Source organism: Lipotes vexillifer, unplaced genomic scaffold, assembly GCF_000442215.2.
Source record: "Lipotes vexillifer unplaced genomic scaffold, Lipotes_vexillifer_v1.1 scaffold368, whole genome shotgun sequence".
In the NCBI taxonomy this organism is placed as follows: Eukaryota; Metazoa; Chordata; class Mammalia; order Artiodactyla; family Lipotidae; genus Lipotes; species Lipotes vexillifer.
In genome coordinates this window covers 815,457-830,648 of record NW_006770215.1, presented here as the reverse complement: position 1 = coordinate 830,648, position 15,192 = coordinate 815,457, and the positions used below count along the sequence as shown (strand labels likewise).

Here is a 15,192-nt window from a genome sequence, read left to right as displayed (position 1 = left end):
AAGGCGTCGCTGCTCCGCCCGGCCAGGCCATGTCCGCCCGAGCGGCCATCCCGGCAGTGGGGACCAGCAGCCGGCTCAACTTGGGGCTCGGGATATCTGAATGCCACGGAAACTGCGATCCTACCCAAACGAGTCAGGGAGAGAGCAGCCGAGGGCGTGCGCGAGCTGAGTGAGTGCTTACGTCGCAGCGAGATCTGTGCTGGGATAATTAGAGAGGAGTTGGGCTGAGCCGCGTCCTCTTTGAGCAGCGGCAGCCGCAGCCGCCGTCGCCGCCGCAGCAGCAGCCCGGAGGGGCGCGTCCGACTGCGGCCGCCGGGCAGCGCCCAGGGTGAGGCCCGCGCCCCGCTGCCGCCGCCCCGTCGCGCCCACGGTCCCGGCGGCTCCGGGCGCACAAAGGCGGCGGCTACCCGCGTGGCCTTCTCCATCCAGGCGTTCGAGTCTCGCCCCCTTCCTTCTCCTCTCCCGGAGGCGAGAATGGCAGGGCCGGGCGAGAACCTGGGTCACCGGTGGCCCTAGCTCTGCTCCCCCCACCCCTCCTGCGGGGAGAGGAAGCGGGCTGCTCGCGGACGATGTGGTCAGGGCCGCTCCCCAGAGCGTCTCCTGCCCGGGTCCCAGCTGCCGTTCTCTGCTCGCTCCAACCCACCGAGAGGGGCTGATGCTGCTATCGCCGCCGCCGCCTCCGAAGCCGCGGCCGATGGATGCCGGGGAGGGCCGCCTTGCTTAGCGTCCCCGCCTCCGGGTTTGCTGGTAGGAGCCGGCTGCTCTTTCTTCTCTCTCGCTTTGGGGTATTACAGAAAAGGTTTTATCCTCCGCTCCTTTTTCCCACCCTCTTCTCCCCCAGCCCTGCATTTGCAATGTACCTTCCCGGCGAGATCCCTCCCCCCAACCTCTCCGCAGCAAGTCCGTTGAAATAAAGGGCTAGAGGAAGGCAGAAGTTGGGGGTGGGGTTGAGGGGGGAGCCCACGCTGGGGCCAACGCCACCAAAACCCCTTCTGGTGCCTTATGAGATCACGGTGCATCCAGGAGGGGAGGAGGGAAGGTGCGCTATCTGCAGAGCCTCCGCCTAACTGGATCACAGTCATTTTAAATGGAATCCCACAAATGTCTTAGAAATAGCATCTTTGAATAAGTAGAAGGAGAAATAAGCTCCTTCCCCCCTCTTTCTCTTTCTCTCTTTTTTCTTCTGGCAAAGACGCTCTCTCCCCCGCCCTGAGCTCCGCGCTGAAGAGCCGCCTTATTATTAATCAGAATTTCCATCGTTATCCCTGGCAGGAGCATCCTTCAGTAGGGACCGCAGAAGCATCACAGTGCTGGGGCTGAGATGTGCATGGGGGCTGTTTCTGTTACATCTCGGAAGAGAAGAGGACAGCACCAAGATCAGCCCCACCTGTGCGGGGTGCAGTTAGGGGTGTTTTGTTAGCAGAGAGAAAGGACTAGAAGAGGAGTGCTGGGCCGCCAGAGGTCCACATCTCTTTAAAGGAAAGGGACAAGGGAACTAAAGTGGGACGTTGTTTTTAGGTGGTGGGCAAAGAAGTTTATATCCTTCATAGAAAAGGTGTGGGGAAGCAGGAGCAACAGGGTACTTGACTGGACACCAAGACAAATCGTTTCCTGTAAAGAAGAGAAAGCAGGCAGCAGCGAGGTCTGGAGGCCGGCGTGTGGCAGTGACCAGGGCCAGCGGTGCGGTGGGACAGCCAGCAAGAGAAAGGCAGGGCTCAGGAACAAGCAGAACAATGACTCATTTACAGGCTGGTCTCTCTCCTGAGACGCTGGAGAAAGCCCGCCTGGAGCTCAATGAGAACCCAGACACACTGCACCAGGACATCCAGGAGGTGAGGGATATGGTCATCACCAGGCCGGACATTGGCTTTCTCCGCACAGATGATGCCTTCATCTTACGCTTCTTGCGGGCCAGGAAGTTTCATCACTTCGAGGCTTTCCGCCTCCTGGCCCAGTACTTTGAGTACCGGCAGCAGAACCTGGACATGTTCAAAAGCTTCAAGGCCACTGATCCAGGCATCAAGCAGGCACTGAAGGATGGCTTCCCTGGGGGCCTAGCCAATCTGGACCACTATGGCAGGAAGATTCTAGTCCTTTTCGCTGCCAACTGGGATCAGAGCAGGTAAGTCCTAAATCCGAACTTGTACTAGGGCTTCTTTTACTCTCCCATTTTCCAGAATTTATCTTGAGTAGTGTCATAGCTTTACAGCTTTGATGTTACTGTTTATTTGGCTTGGGGTGGGTGGGAAGAGAAATGGGAACGAAGAAATGCATTTTTGGTGGGCACCCTGCGGGGGGGACTTTTATCTTTACCTTTGAAACTCTTACTTCACTAGCACCTGTTTTCTACTGCAGCGTTAGGTGCTTCATGAACCATATTATTGTGCTGTATAATCTAAATCATTCAGCTTCTAAATAAAGCTGCTAATTTTTTCAACTCCTAAGTAAGTTTACTGTTCTATGGAGAAATGAGTATGAGAATGGAGACAACTTTCCCTCCTTCCTCCTGAAGAAATTCTTTTTTTTTCCTAAAGAAATTCTTAAACTGGACTCATCACCATCATCGTCCTCCACCACTTCCCCTTCCTCTCTCTCTTTAGTACTGAGGTTTTATTTTTTTAAGACTACCCTGGCATTCAACCAAGATCAAGTAGTTTTATTGCTTGGAAACTTTTCTGCTTGGTGATGTGTAGATGAAGGAATAATATCATGTGTGTCACTTCAATAAAAAGGAAGAGTTGTCCCCTCTGCTGCTGAGCATATGCTGCCGACCCTGAAAATAAAGGCTGACTTGTCTGCTCGTTCTACACCTGTCACTAATCTAAAGAATGTGTTTCCTGTCTGATGTGATTTTTCATCATTTGGAAGGAAGTGAAAAATGTTCAGATCTGTCAGTTGGTAGACCTTTTGAGCTCTCTGGCTTTTTAACAGAGGAGAACTAATATTCTTACTTCATCTACGTGACAATAGAAAAAAAAAAACCAGACAATGGCTCTTCTACTTTCTCAGCTGGAGGAATTATTTTCTCAGATTGAAAGATATAAGAAATTATAAAAGACCTTTGTGTAAGGTAGTTTCAATTAAGTTTGAAGTTAAATAAATGTCATGGAACTTAAAAGCGTTACCAGAATTATGAATCACAAGAAGCTTGTTGTTAAAACATCATTGTATTTTTAGTGCCGTGAATGGTGATTTTTGATGCATCTGGTTAGTTTAAACCATCTCTGGAGCAACTTTAAAAGACTTTTACAGTTACTGAGAAATCTTGTGGATCTTACAGGTCTCTAGATAGGCTTCTCAGAGTCTTGGAATTTTAGAATGCAAATTAATATTTTTAACAGGCGTTTAACCCTTCAGTTGGTCTCCTTTTCCCTGTAATTCTACGTTGAGAACTACAATTATTTTTTAGGCAGATATAAACTACTACCTGAAGAATCATGATGCTAAGAAACTCATAGAGTTAGCCATTGAGGGGAATGGAATTCTCTTTCTGTCTCTTACTTTGGTTAATTATAGAGATTTTACTCTACTCTTTATCAGGTAGCAAAGTTTAAAGGCTCATGAAATGCCATCCTTTGACCACAATTTCTCTTTAAAAAGTTTTAATTTCATCTAAGAAGTACATTGTAGGGTTATGCAAACCAATTATTGTGTATATCAAAGCAGAAAAATTTTATTCAAGAAAGAACCTAGTATTTCACGAGTTAGACTGGAACTTAGTTTATTGAGTTGCCATGAAATGGGAGCTGTGGAAATTGTATATTTAAATATGTCTCAAGGTTTGTTAAAGATATCATTAGGGAAACAGATTGCCCTTAGGGAGACATGAACATACATCAAACCTATTTCCATTTATTTCTATAAGTGAGCTAATATTGACATTGATTTATAAACCTAATTAAGATGAAAGCCTCTTGTAGTTCTCATGTATGTGGAAAGGTGATTATTTTGGACTTACTAAAGAAACTATGTTTTAGTTGTCTATCTCATGTTTTCATGTAAAGGATAAGTTACTAGTAATCAAAATATATCTCCCTGGAAATCTACAATGGGAGGGGACTTATTAATTGATATGTAGAACTATTTCTTTAAATCTACACAAAATCTTAAATATTAAAACTTTGTACATGTGAAAAGCCATGTCCTGTAAAAATGAAAAGCCATGTCCTGTAAAAATACCTTACAGGGCCTATAGACTAATAATTGTGAATTCAGTTTCTGTGGTTGGAAATGAACAGGTATGATCAAGAAGTTTTAGTGCTTCAAGATCAAAAGGTATACAAGTTATTTGGAGCTTATCTAAAATTCAGTTGAGTTTCCTCCTCCTATATTTTTTTTAAAAAGCCCCTCCCTCCTTTTCCCTGCCTGGGCCCCCCATCCCGTATCTACATGTACATATACAAGGACTAGTGGATAAGCAGGTCCCCCGTCTTGGCATCCTCTGTAAACCTTTATCCTTGGGAGATGTGCCTAAGAACTGTCTCTGCCCTGCTCTGAAACCAGTAGGACAACTGCCTTTCTGACAGTGCCCAGAGTGTCACCAGCTCTTTTACTGCCTTTGGCCTGAATCCCCTTCCTTCCTCCACTGTACATTTTCAAGGCTTATCTGACTTGACTCCTACAGAAGTCTCTGCCACCTTCCCTAGGTGTTTACCTTACGATTGCTCTGTTAGCTGGATATGCCATGTGCCAAATTCTCTTACTCCTCATCCCTCCCCTGTTCTGTGAGTGAGGTGTTCTCACCTTCCTGCTCTGATCCCACCAGTCCAAACAACCTGGGTCCCTGCAGAAGACTGCACATCTGAACATAATTCTAACCACCTTCTAGAGCTGTTCAGTGAATTACCTGGCTTTCAACAACTAAAAAAAAATAATAATAACACTATTAAAAGAGACAAAATAGGGCTTCCCTGGTGGCACAGTGGTTGAGAGTCCGCCTGCCGATGCAGGGGACACGGGTTTGTGCCCCAGCCCGGAAAGATCCCACATGCCACGGAGCGGCTGGGCCCGTGAGCCATGGCTGCTGAGCCTGCGCGTTCGGAGCCTGTGCTCCGCAGCAGGAGAGGCCACAACGGTGAGAGGCCCGCGTGCTGCAAAAAAAAAAAAAAAAGAAGAGACAAAAGAGCATTGTTTTAAAGAAAGATTAGGTGGGAATTGTCCAGGATTGCACAGGGAAATTCCAGAAATGAGGTAGAAGAAAATGTCCCCCTTTATTTGGATAACAGCTTATTTCCAACTTCCCAAAGAGAATATCAAGATTTTTTTGTGAATTTTGAAAAACTTTGTAAAGAGTTTTGTATAACAAAAAAAGACTAAGCCTCATGTCATTTTAACAGCACCTGAACTAGAGTTAATGTTCAGTAAATGTTTGTTGAGTTAAATTGAGTTATGCATTTTTTTAAAAAAGAATTCTAAGCAAGAAGTTATCTGATATATACTTTCTCCTATATTGAATTTTTAGGACAGTTTTCTGTGCTTCTCAGGAGACTGGAAACAGTAAATGTGTGTGAGATGGTGACTATAAATAAAATAGTGTCTCTTCCTATTGCAGTATAGTGCAGGTCAGTTTCAGGTTATTGCAAGTAACTGGACCGTTTCCAAAGCCTTTACAAGAAATATGGAATCTTCAGGAGACTGAGGTATAATATTTACAGTGTACCCACCTTCTAATACAGCTAAAAAAATATTTGAAATACTGAAATGTCAAAATGACTTTCAGTGTGGTCTGTGGTTCTTTTTTAAAAAAACATAGAACAGGTTTCAGATGATTTGTTACGTTTATTGAGCAGGCTATCCTTGGCAAAGATTCACACAATTTTATTTTATTTTTTTTTCAAATCGTCTAACATAATTTCTGAAAACAAAAGTAAATTCCACAAAATTAAAAACAAACGGATTGTTACCCTGCAGCACTGTGATGCAGTAGTCCTCCATATATTACATGCTGTCTTGCTTTCCTGAGTGACAGTGCCCTGCTTAGGACTTAGCAGATACCTTCAAATTGTCCACCTGATTTCATCAACAGAGTGTGATGATAATGTACCAAGAAGCTAGAATAGATTATACCACCTTAAGAAAAGGAAGTTTGGAACGAAAGTAGATTGTGGTCTAGACCCTAGGGTGTGAGAGCAGGTATCTGAGAAGTCGAAATTCACTGGCATGTAATTATTGGGAATATTCATGAGTAAACTGTGTTACCTGAAACATAATGATGACATGTATTCTGATATGTGGCCTGTAATTTGTCAGTTAGCCTGCAAGTGATATTTTACCTTCTTAGACTTATAAATGACTTCTCTATACTTAGTACCACAAACAACCAATTGTAACCAAACAATTTATCTGGAATCTGATTAACAGCCATTAGAAAACAATTAAATACAGCCAAGTTAAAATGCTTCTAATATAGTGGCAATTCAGAAAGTACTGACCGTCTTGTACCATGTCTGACTTGTCATAATGGATATTGATTATCACTTATAGTACTGAAACTCTGAAAGAGCTCAAAGACTGATTGGTGAGACAATGCTATGATCCTCTAACTTATCCTGGAATTTGCCTAAAAAATGTACTGCTGTCAGTTTGTTCGTTCCTATTGTGTGGCTTTTTCATACAAAGGAAAATATTATACAAATGGCCAGCTATTTGAAGCTTCAGTTTTAATTATGACTATGCTCTCATTTATTAAAATAATGTAGCCAATCTTCAAATGAAAGAAGGTTATGATGATGGTAGCTTAAAATTTTTAAATAATAGCCATAGACTATACATATTTGCTTTATTCTCAGCCACAAAGCTTTACTCTTCTGTGGAAGTGCACTAAAATAAAATAAAATAAAATATAAAATAAAATAAAATAAAATGATTAGAGATAGATTAAAACAGACAAGGGCAATTAACTAGTTAATTAGGGAGAAACCCTCTTACTTGATAATTTTAAAAACAAAAAATCAAGCCAAAAAAGAGGCTTCATTTTTTTGGACTGATTTTTCAAGTCTTTTTGGCTCTGTTTATTAAAATATTTAAATATTTCTCAACTTTTTGTTTCTTGGTGTCACATATCCTGGCAGGGTCAGGAATCCTTACCTTCGAAAGCCTAGAAGCACTGCTATGCTGTATTATGGCTGATTTTGAGATTAGGTCAATACTAGGAATGCAGATGTGGGTTCCATGGGGTTTCTGTCCCAGCAGGGCTTCTGTATTGCTTCCTTATAGGGCTGCTCTTTAAACAAATACTCTGGGAACTGCAGCTTACTTCAAACTATGCCCTTGGTTCATACCATGGAAAATGGGAGAGAAAAAAAAATTGTCCTGAGAAATGTTAGCGAAATATTGGGACAAATCTCTTAAAAAAAAATAGGACAGTCTCTACAAATTAGGGTAATTATGCAGTAATTAGTGAAATAACCCTGAAATAACAGCAAATGACCAAGAGTTCCAAACTTCAGCAGGATGTTGATTGGGTCTGGCCCAAACCAGGCTATTTTCATGTTTCAAATATGCAACTTCAAACAAAGTTGAAAAGAAGCAACAGATTTGATGTTACTAAAGTGCTCTGAAAGGATGTCTCAAAAAATGTGTAAAGATATTTTAAAACATGAGCCAACAATTAGTAAATTATTAAATTATCCTTAGTAAATTACTATATTTCCTCCATTCTGGGCAAAAGATTGAATTCTTTTACATCATTGAAGGCAGGTACATATATTTCATTAACATAGTAAGTGGCACTATTGACATGAGGGAAAAGATGTCCCTGTACGTTGGTTGGGTCCTTACAACATCGAGTAAAATGAGTGAATAGAATAGTACTTGATTCAAATCAATGTTTTAAAAAGTATACTTTTTCCCAGCATTTGCTACATATGTGGACATTAATATGTGCTAGGTGCAAAAAAAGACACATGACACATTCTTTGTACCATCAAGGAACATACAACCTCTCCAGGAAGAAAAAACACAAAAAGCTAAATAACTCCAGAGAGGTCATTAAGTGCTAAATGGGGGTACTGCTGGAAGTTCAGGGCAGGGGCAGCAGGCTGCTCAGTGTTGTATAGAAAGAAAATCACCTGCTCGGGTAATGTAATTCAACCTTTTATTTTTTCATTTTAATTAATTATTTAATTCATTCATTCATGTTGAAACACTTTTATAGCATATGCTATGTGTCAGGCACTATTCTAAGCACTTTATAAACATTAATTTATTAAATCTTTATCACATACATACGAGGTAGGTTCTGTTAATATCCACATTTTGCAGATGTGGAAACTGAGGCACAGAGCAATTATTCCACCCATAACCTCACAGCTAGTAAGTGAATTGGTCAAACTTATTTTGTGTGTACAGATGGTTAACCAACATAAATCTGGGAAAAGACAATTAAATATAATTATAAAAAAAGCAAGCTCTGATAAATAAAAAATTCATCTATGTTTTAGAAAATCTTGATTAAACATCAGAACGTAGACCATTAGGCACAGAAATTTAAGTTGGTAGAATAAATATTCTGAAGACAAAGACTGTATTAAGCAGCTAAGCAAACACTTATTCTGCCCTGAGGAAGAGTTGCCTTTTCAATGTTTGTATTTTTCCAGCACAACTTTGTTTTATTTCATTTTATTTTATTTTGGTGGCAGCCGGCGCACATTTTTTAACCTTTTTTTTTCCAAAGAATGACATTTTTCCTCTAGATGTTTCATGTACAAGGATTCTTTTGTCCTTACGCACCTACATTTCCACAGCAGTAAAATTAAAGCAAGGCTGAGACAACTAATCTGTGCCTAGTGATACAAACCAGACAATTATTTTGGATTTCATATTTCCTCCAAGGTTTGTAGACTTAGCCTGTTGCCATCCTGACTTTTACAAATGTCTTGTTACTTTTCTTCCACCAAAGCCCCTTGCTGGGACCAGGTTGGAGCTAACCTGGTAACTGGCCTGGCGCCATGTTGGTATCGACTTTCTGATCCATCTTCTGACACACAGTATGCCACTGAGACATGAGAAAGCAGAACAGCTGTTCATCAAACTCGGTTCTAGGTCTAGGCACCATAAGGAGTGGAGAGCACTGGGGTGTCAGAAAGACCCAGCTTCTCATCTAGGCTTCCACTTTTACTCCCATAGTGATTTTGGACAAACTGTCTAAATTCTCTGAGACCTCATCTGTGTCCTCATCTCCAAAATAATAGGAACTAAGCCAGGCACAGAGACTTTGGGCTTATTTTGAGATTAAGATAATGCGTTTGAAATTGCTTTGGAAATCTTAAACGATTACACAGATAGAGATATTATTATTACCACTCAGTAATATAAAATGCCTTGGTGAATTCATTGACTTTAGCACTAATGATACTCTGAGGCATTAATAAAAGTAATTCTTCTCCTTTGTCCCTTCTCCTAGCACCTTTCTAACACAAAGTGCCTCAGACATTAGAAAATGTGGCATAATGAAAACTGAGGGTTGGGGGCAGCCTTAATGAAGAATTTAATAATGGCTGATTGATTTAGTGACAGAGGGGAAGCTGCTTGCTCTTGTGCTGCTCAGTGTGATGCCAAGATGCCAGTTTTTCCTTGTCAGGCTAAAAGAAAGGGCTGGAGAGCAGGAAGGAAATGGTCTGTTTGTGATTTAGTTGCTCTTTGCACTGATTGTAAGCTCTAGTAAGGGATGAGACGTTGTGAACCCCAGGAGAGAAGCATAGGCTAGGTAGCTCCCCAAAACCTTGTAAGGCCAGAGGCAGGAGAAGCTTCCCTGCTCTTGATCACACTGGTACTAAATAGGAGAATTTTTTTTTTTTTTTTTTTTTTTTTTTACATATTATAGCAGCTTTGACTTCCTTCAAGAGCAGTGGTCTACATAGTCCCAGGTGTACTGGTGTCATTATTTCATCCTCTCCAAGTTGATTTCAGGTTCAGGCTTTACCTAATGCTGCTTTGGGAAGCACAGTCAGGAGCCAAGAGCTCCATTAACGGGCTAGTTTATTGTTTATGGCTTTCTTTCAACATAGAAGGGAAGAATAGCAATGGTAGAGCTAATAATTGGGGTGTAAACCCCAAACATGAGCTTGTGAAATACTTATTGTAGTGACGTCTAATTTGTAAAATACAACAGTTCAAAATTAATTTCAAAGAGAATAATGAAAGTAGGATTCCTGAAGACAGAAAATGCTCCGTTTCTTTGGAAGATATTTTGCAGACTTTGGCAAGGTCTCATGTAATAATGTTCTGCTTAGGAATAACCTGCTGAGCTGCTAATGGTAGTAATGTGACATGTTTGGCAACAGAGTATTGGAGTGTCAAGAGTGTTTTGTTTGTTTGTTTATTTTTTTGGTGTTTTTTTTGCGGTACGCGGGCCTCTCACTGTTGTGGCCTCTCCCGTTGCGGAGCACAGGCTCCGGACGCGCAGGCTCAGTGGCCATGGCTCAGGGGCTCAGCCGCTCCGCGGCATGTGGGATCTTCCCGGACCGGGGCACGAACCCGTGTCCCCTGCATCAGCAGGCGGACTCTCAACCACTGTGCCACCAGGGAAGCCCTTTTTTAAAAAATTATTATTAATTAATTTATTTATTTTTGGCTGAGTTGGGTCTTCGCTGCTGCATGCGGGCTTTCTCTAGCCACGGCGAGCGGGGCCCACTGTTCGCTGCAGTGCACGGGCTTCTCGTTGCAGTGGCCTCTCCTGCTGCAGAGTACAGGCTCCAGGCGTGCGGGCTTCAGCAGTTGTGGCTTGTGGGCTCTAGTGTGCAGGCTCAGTACTTGTGGCGCACGGGCTCAGCCGCTCCGCGGCACGTGGGATCCTCCCAGACCAGGGCTCGAACCCGTGTCCTCCACACCAGCAGGCGGACTCCCAATCACTGGGCCACCAGGGAAGCCCTCAAGAGTGGTTTTGACCTGCCCTTTGAATTCAGTTAGCTAGGATGTTTTTATGTTTCTTTTATTAAACTTATACATTAGTATAATTTATATAAAAACCACTTAATTCTCTTTTTGGAAGAAGATATTAAATTAAGAAAACATTGTTAGATTTACCCTTGAAAACTTTGCAGACCTGCTTTTCTCTATTGATGATGCTGGGATTTGCCTTATTTTCTTTCCTTTGGAATAATGATATGTATATAAGTTTCTCTCTTGATTTGACACAGTTTTGGAAAAACCAAACTTAAAATGTGTTACTTAAAACAAATTGCCTCTTGTTTTCAGCCCTACTGGTGCCATGGTTTATTCTTCATACATACAGTGCATCATTCTTCCAAAGCCGATTTCAGATTGCACTTTCACTTAAGGCTGTTTGGTATTAATGCTATTTGTCATTCTTATAGGAAATGTAAGAATGATCATAATGGGGGCAAGTTCTAAATTGGATTGTTCTAATTTTTAATTTTCTTAACTGTGATATTATTATGAACTTCAGAAATTAAAGTGAATACTTTTTTAGAGGGGGTAGTTCTAAATTTTAACCAGAACTATAGCCTTCCTGCTCCAACTTTCCAGTCTGTGTAGGCTTATAGGCTTTTGGTCACAATACTGTGTTAGGCCATTATGTTTAAAAAGGAGATGAGCCAGCCATGAAGTGACAGATAAAGGTATTCAGTCATTCATATTTCACAGATTTAAAGACAACTAACAGAGCTCTACAAAAAATTTTATCTCATGTGCTTATGTAGTATTTTGGGATGCCATAGCCTTAGGCCTATAAATACCCTGTATACTTTCCAGAGATTTAAAAATAATCTCTTGATCCTTGCCTTTCAGAGTAGTAATAAGCTATCTAAAGATTATTGTTAATTTTTAAGTAAAATTTACAAGCAAATATTATTTAGTTCTGATTATACCCTGCCTAGTGCACTATGTCTGTGGTTACCATTACAGTAAAAAGTGTGCTCTGTGTGTATTCCAACCAACATTTACTGAACACATGCTACATACCTAGCATTGTGCAAATGCTTTCACCTGAATCATGTCTCTGATTTCCCTTCCCATACCCCCTTCTCTCACCTTGCCACTGCCAGTGAGATGCAGTGAGATAATCATAGATACTCTCATTTAAAGGAACTAAGCCTCAGAATGATAAATCATTGACATGTCCAGGGCCACACGGCTAATAAGGGACAGGAAGATTCTGTCTTGAAGTCTTCTGACACCACGCCCTTTGCTTGATTAATGCTGGGACCCTAAAGAGATTCTTTTCCAAACTACTGATTTTACAGATGAGGAAATGAGGCCCAGAGAAAGTGAGAAATTGCCTGAGGTTTCACTGTTAATTATTCCTTCCTTTCTGAACTACTACACTTTCTCCATTCGCCTCCAAATGTTTTTAGAAGTCAAAATAGAACTACTCCCTCACATGTGCTCACTGTCTCATGCATCTTCCTGGTGAGCCCATCGCTTCCACTGAATCCCAAAGATTTCCACTCCTAATCCACCCCCCTCCCCACACCACCTCTTCCCTGAGGTCAGGATTTCTTTCTCTCGCTTTTCCCAGATACCTCCACCTGAATGTCTGAGCAGAAAAGTAAACTTGAAATGCAGGCTGCTAAAAATGGAAAATTGTTAACATCTTCCATAAACTTACTAATCCCTCTTGAAATGCTGGGATTCCCTCTTAGAGTAATTATCTCATTTTCTTCTCAGCTCAGATTGCATTACCCCCTTCACTTCCTTGAACGTAGGATTGGTGTGCTTTTGATTCTGGGATTTTCAATCTTAAGCTCTCTCCTGAGTTTGGAATTTACTTTTTCAGATGTTTACTTGATATATCTTTCTGGGTATACTACATGTTTCTCAAGTACAACGGATACTATTCCAAATTCCACATTTCCAGCCATCCTCAACTGTATCCTCTTTTTGCACTATTGATTTTGATGAAAGATTTTTACCATCTAATCAGAATGAAGCTAGAATCTGTGTGTCATCTTATACTCTTCCCTCAATCTTAGCCCTCACATTTAATTAAGTATTAAATTTTAAAAAGTTTACCTCTAAAATACTTCTCAAATTTGGCTTCTTTTCTTCCTACTTCCGCTGCCTTCGTTGAGGCAGTGTCTTAATGTACAATTAGTGTCTTTGCACTCTAGTCTAGTTCCATTTTAGAAGAAAGTAAAGAGCATTTATGGGGTTTTTACAGTGTGCCAGACACTGTGCTAAGTTGCAAGGTAGAAAAAGATAAAGTCTTGACCCCTAAATTTGGATGGCCTATGTAATAACAGACAGGTACAGTTTCCCTTTTATTTTCATTGATTTCCCTTTCTTTCTGTCTATCCCACCTTTCCTTTTTTCTTTTCTTTTCTTTTACCTTTATGATATAAACTCAGTACAATTAAAATCTGTTGACACTTTCAATCATAACTGTTTACATATAGTGTTGTTTATTGATGAAACTCCTTCAAATCTCATTCTCAAATTTTCCACATGTGAAGATATGAAATGTCAGTACTACTGAGAGCATTCTTGAGCTATTTAAAAGTACCATGCCTAGCTTTTAGGGTTGTTGAAATGAGATTTTATAAACTCATAGCAAGGCCTAGAAGGAAAGGAAAAGGAAACAAATTGTAGTATTTTCAAAAGCATTGGAATTTGTTTTGGTAGAATGCATGTTAAATTCTAATATGTTCCCTGAGTATAGCGAATAAAGTAAACTTCATCTTAAAAGAAGATTTTTAAACAAAATCATTTCCTTAAGATTCCTGATGTATTTTAAAAGGGAATTTTTAGTATGCTTCACAACTTTCTATAGCTTCTACAAAAGTGATTGTCAGATTTAATGCAGCACTTTTCTGTTGCTGATAGGTACACACTGGTGGATATTTTGCGTGCCATCTTACTTTCTTTAGAAGCCATGATTGAAGATCCTGAGCTTCAAGTGAATGGATTTGTTTTGATCATAGACTGGAGTAACTTCACCTTCAAGCAAGCCTCTAAACTTACACCAAGCATGCTGCGCTTGGCTATCGAAGGCCTTCAGGTAATGATTTACAAATTACCCAGTTTCTCAGTCTCCCATGTTTGGCTTATCTGTGGTAGAACAACAGAAGATCTTACTTAAGGAATAATAAAAGCACATTTTAAAAACTAGTTTTCAAGCACAAACACTAACTGGACAAAGGATCATAGAAGAAAAGCTAGAAGATGTGGGCCTTTTAATGAATGGAAGCTTGTGATACTTGGCACTAAGCCCTCACTATGTCTATAAGTGCCAGTGATGATCTGGGATTTTTAGCTTGATAATCAGAACAAGCAACATCTTCTGGATTTTAATTATTAGCTATCTAGGCTTTTGTTTGTTTGTTTTTCTTTCCTTTTCTGTGTATAGTTGTTAATTAGCTAAATGTTTGCTTCATTGTTCCATTTAGTTGCCCAACAACTGTTGGAAAGCCAATCAATCAATATGTTTTTTGGTATCTAAGATATGGAATCACTGTTTTGAATTACTTCTTTAGACTTAATTGGGGGTTTTCTTTTTTTTTTTTTTTTTTTTTTTTTATTGTGGAAGGGCTATGATGTGGAGTTGACAGAGGAATGGTGCATCTTCCAATGAATGGCATTTAACTGGTTGGGAATTATAAAATGGAAAATCAGTTATTATTTAGTGGCATGTTATAAACCTAATATCGATGATTTCTTTTTAAGTTTTAAGGTGTCTTTTTTCTGCTCTCTGCTTTGCTTTATGCTACTTTATATATACTATTTATGGAATAAAATTTAAATTCTTAAAAGATTTGCAAATTAATTCTTAAGTGAGGTTATTCAGTATTTATTCTCAGTATGTTCAACATGCTTTTTAGAAGTTTGCAGCAGTTAGTTTTTATAACGTTTATCACTGAAAATATCACAAAATAACTACTTTTATCGTTGTCATTCATTAGTTCAGGATGCTAGATTTTTTTTTTTTTTAAGTAGAACAACCAAAATTATCTAGATCTCTGCTTCACAGTAATTTCTGACTGTGTCTATAGGCACCTAAATTGAAGGATGCTGGCCCCCTAAAAAAAGGTCACTTCTCCAAGCAGCAGGACATCTTAACCAAATTGAATTCACAGTTTGGGTTTTGCCTCTGGAGTGAATAAGACACACTGATCCTTTTCTCTGATAGGCTTTCCCTGATGCAGGTTTCCTGAGCTGCTCTTGGTGAGTCAGCCTTGCTCCTGCCTTATCTTGAGCTACACTTTCTTTTTAACTCCACAGAGACCGTTAATAAGA

General features: G+C 40.4%; 1 protein-coding gene across 1 annotated transcript in view; it reads left to right on the top strand.

The window, feature by feature from the left end:
- Positions 1 to 439: 439 nt before the first annotated feature.
- CLVS2 (clavesin 2) overlaps positions 440 to 15,192 on the top strand; it is a 65,462-nt gene continuing 50,709 nt past the window's right edge. Inside the window, exons 1-3 of the mRNA XM_007446047.1 lie at positions 440 to 747; positions 1,193 to 2,122; positions 13,783 to 13,957. Of these exons, the coding sequence (XP_007446109.1) occupies positions 1,734 to 2,122; positions 13,783 to 13,957 (564 nt within the window). The 5' untranslated portion in view covers positions 440 to 747; positions 1,193 to 1,733. The remainder of the gene's footprint in view (positions 748 to 1,192; positions 2,123 to 13,782; positions 13,958 to 15,192) is intronic.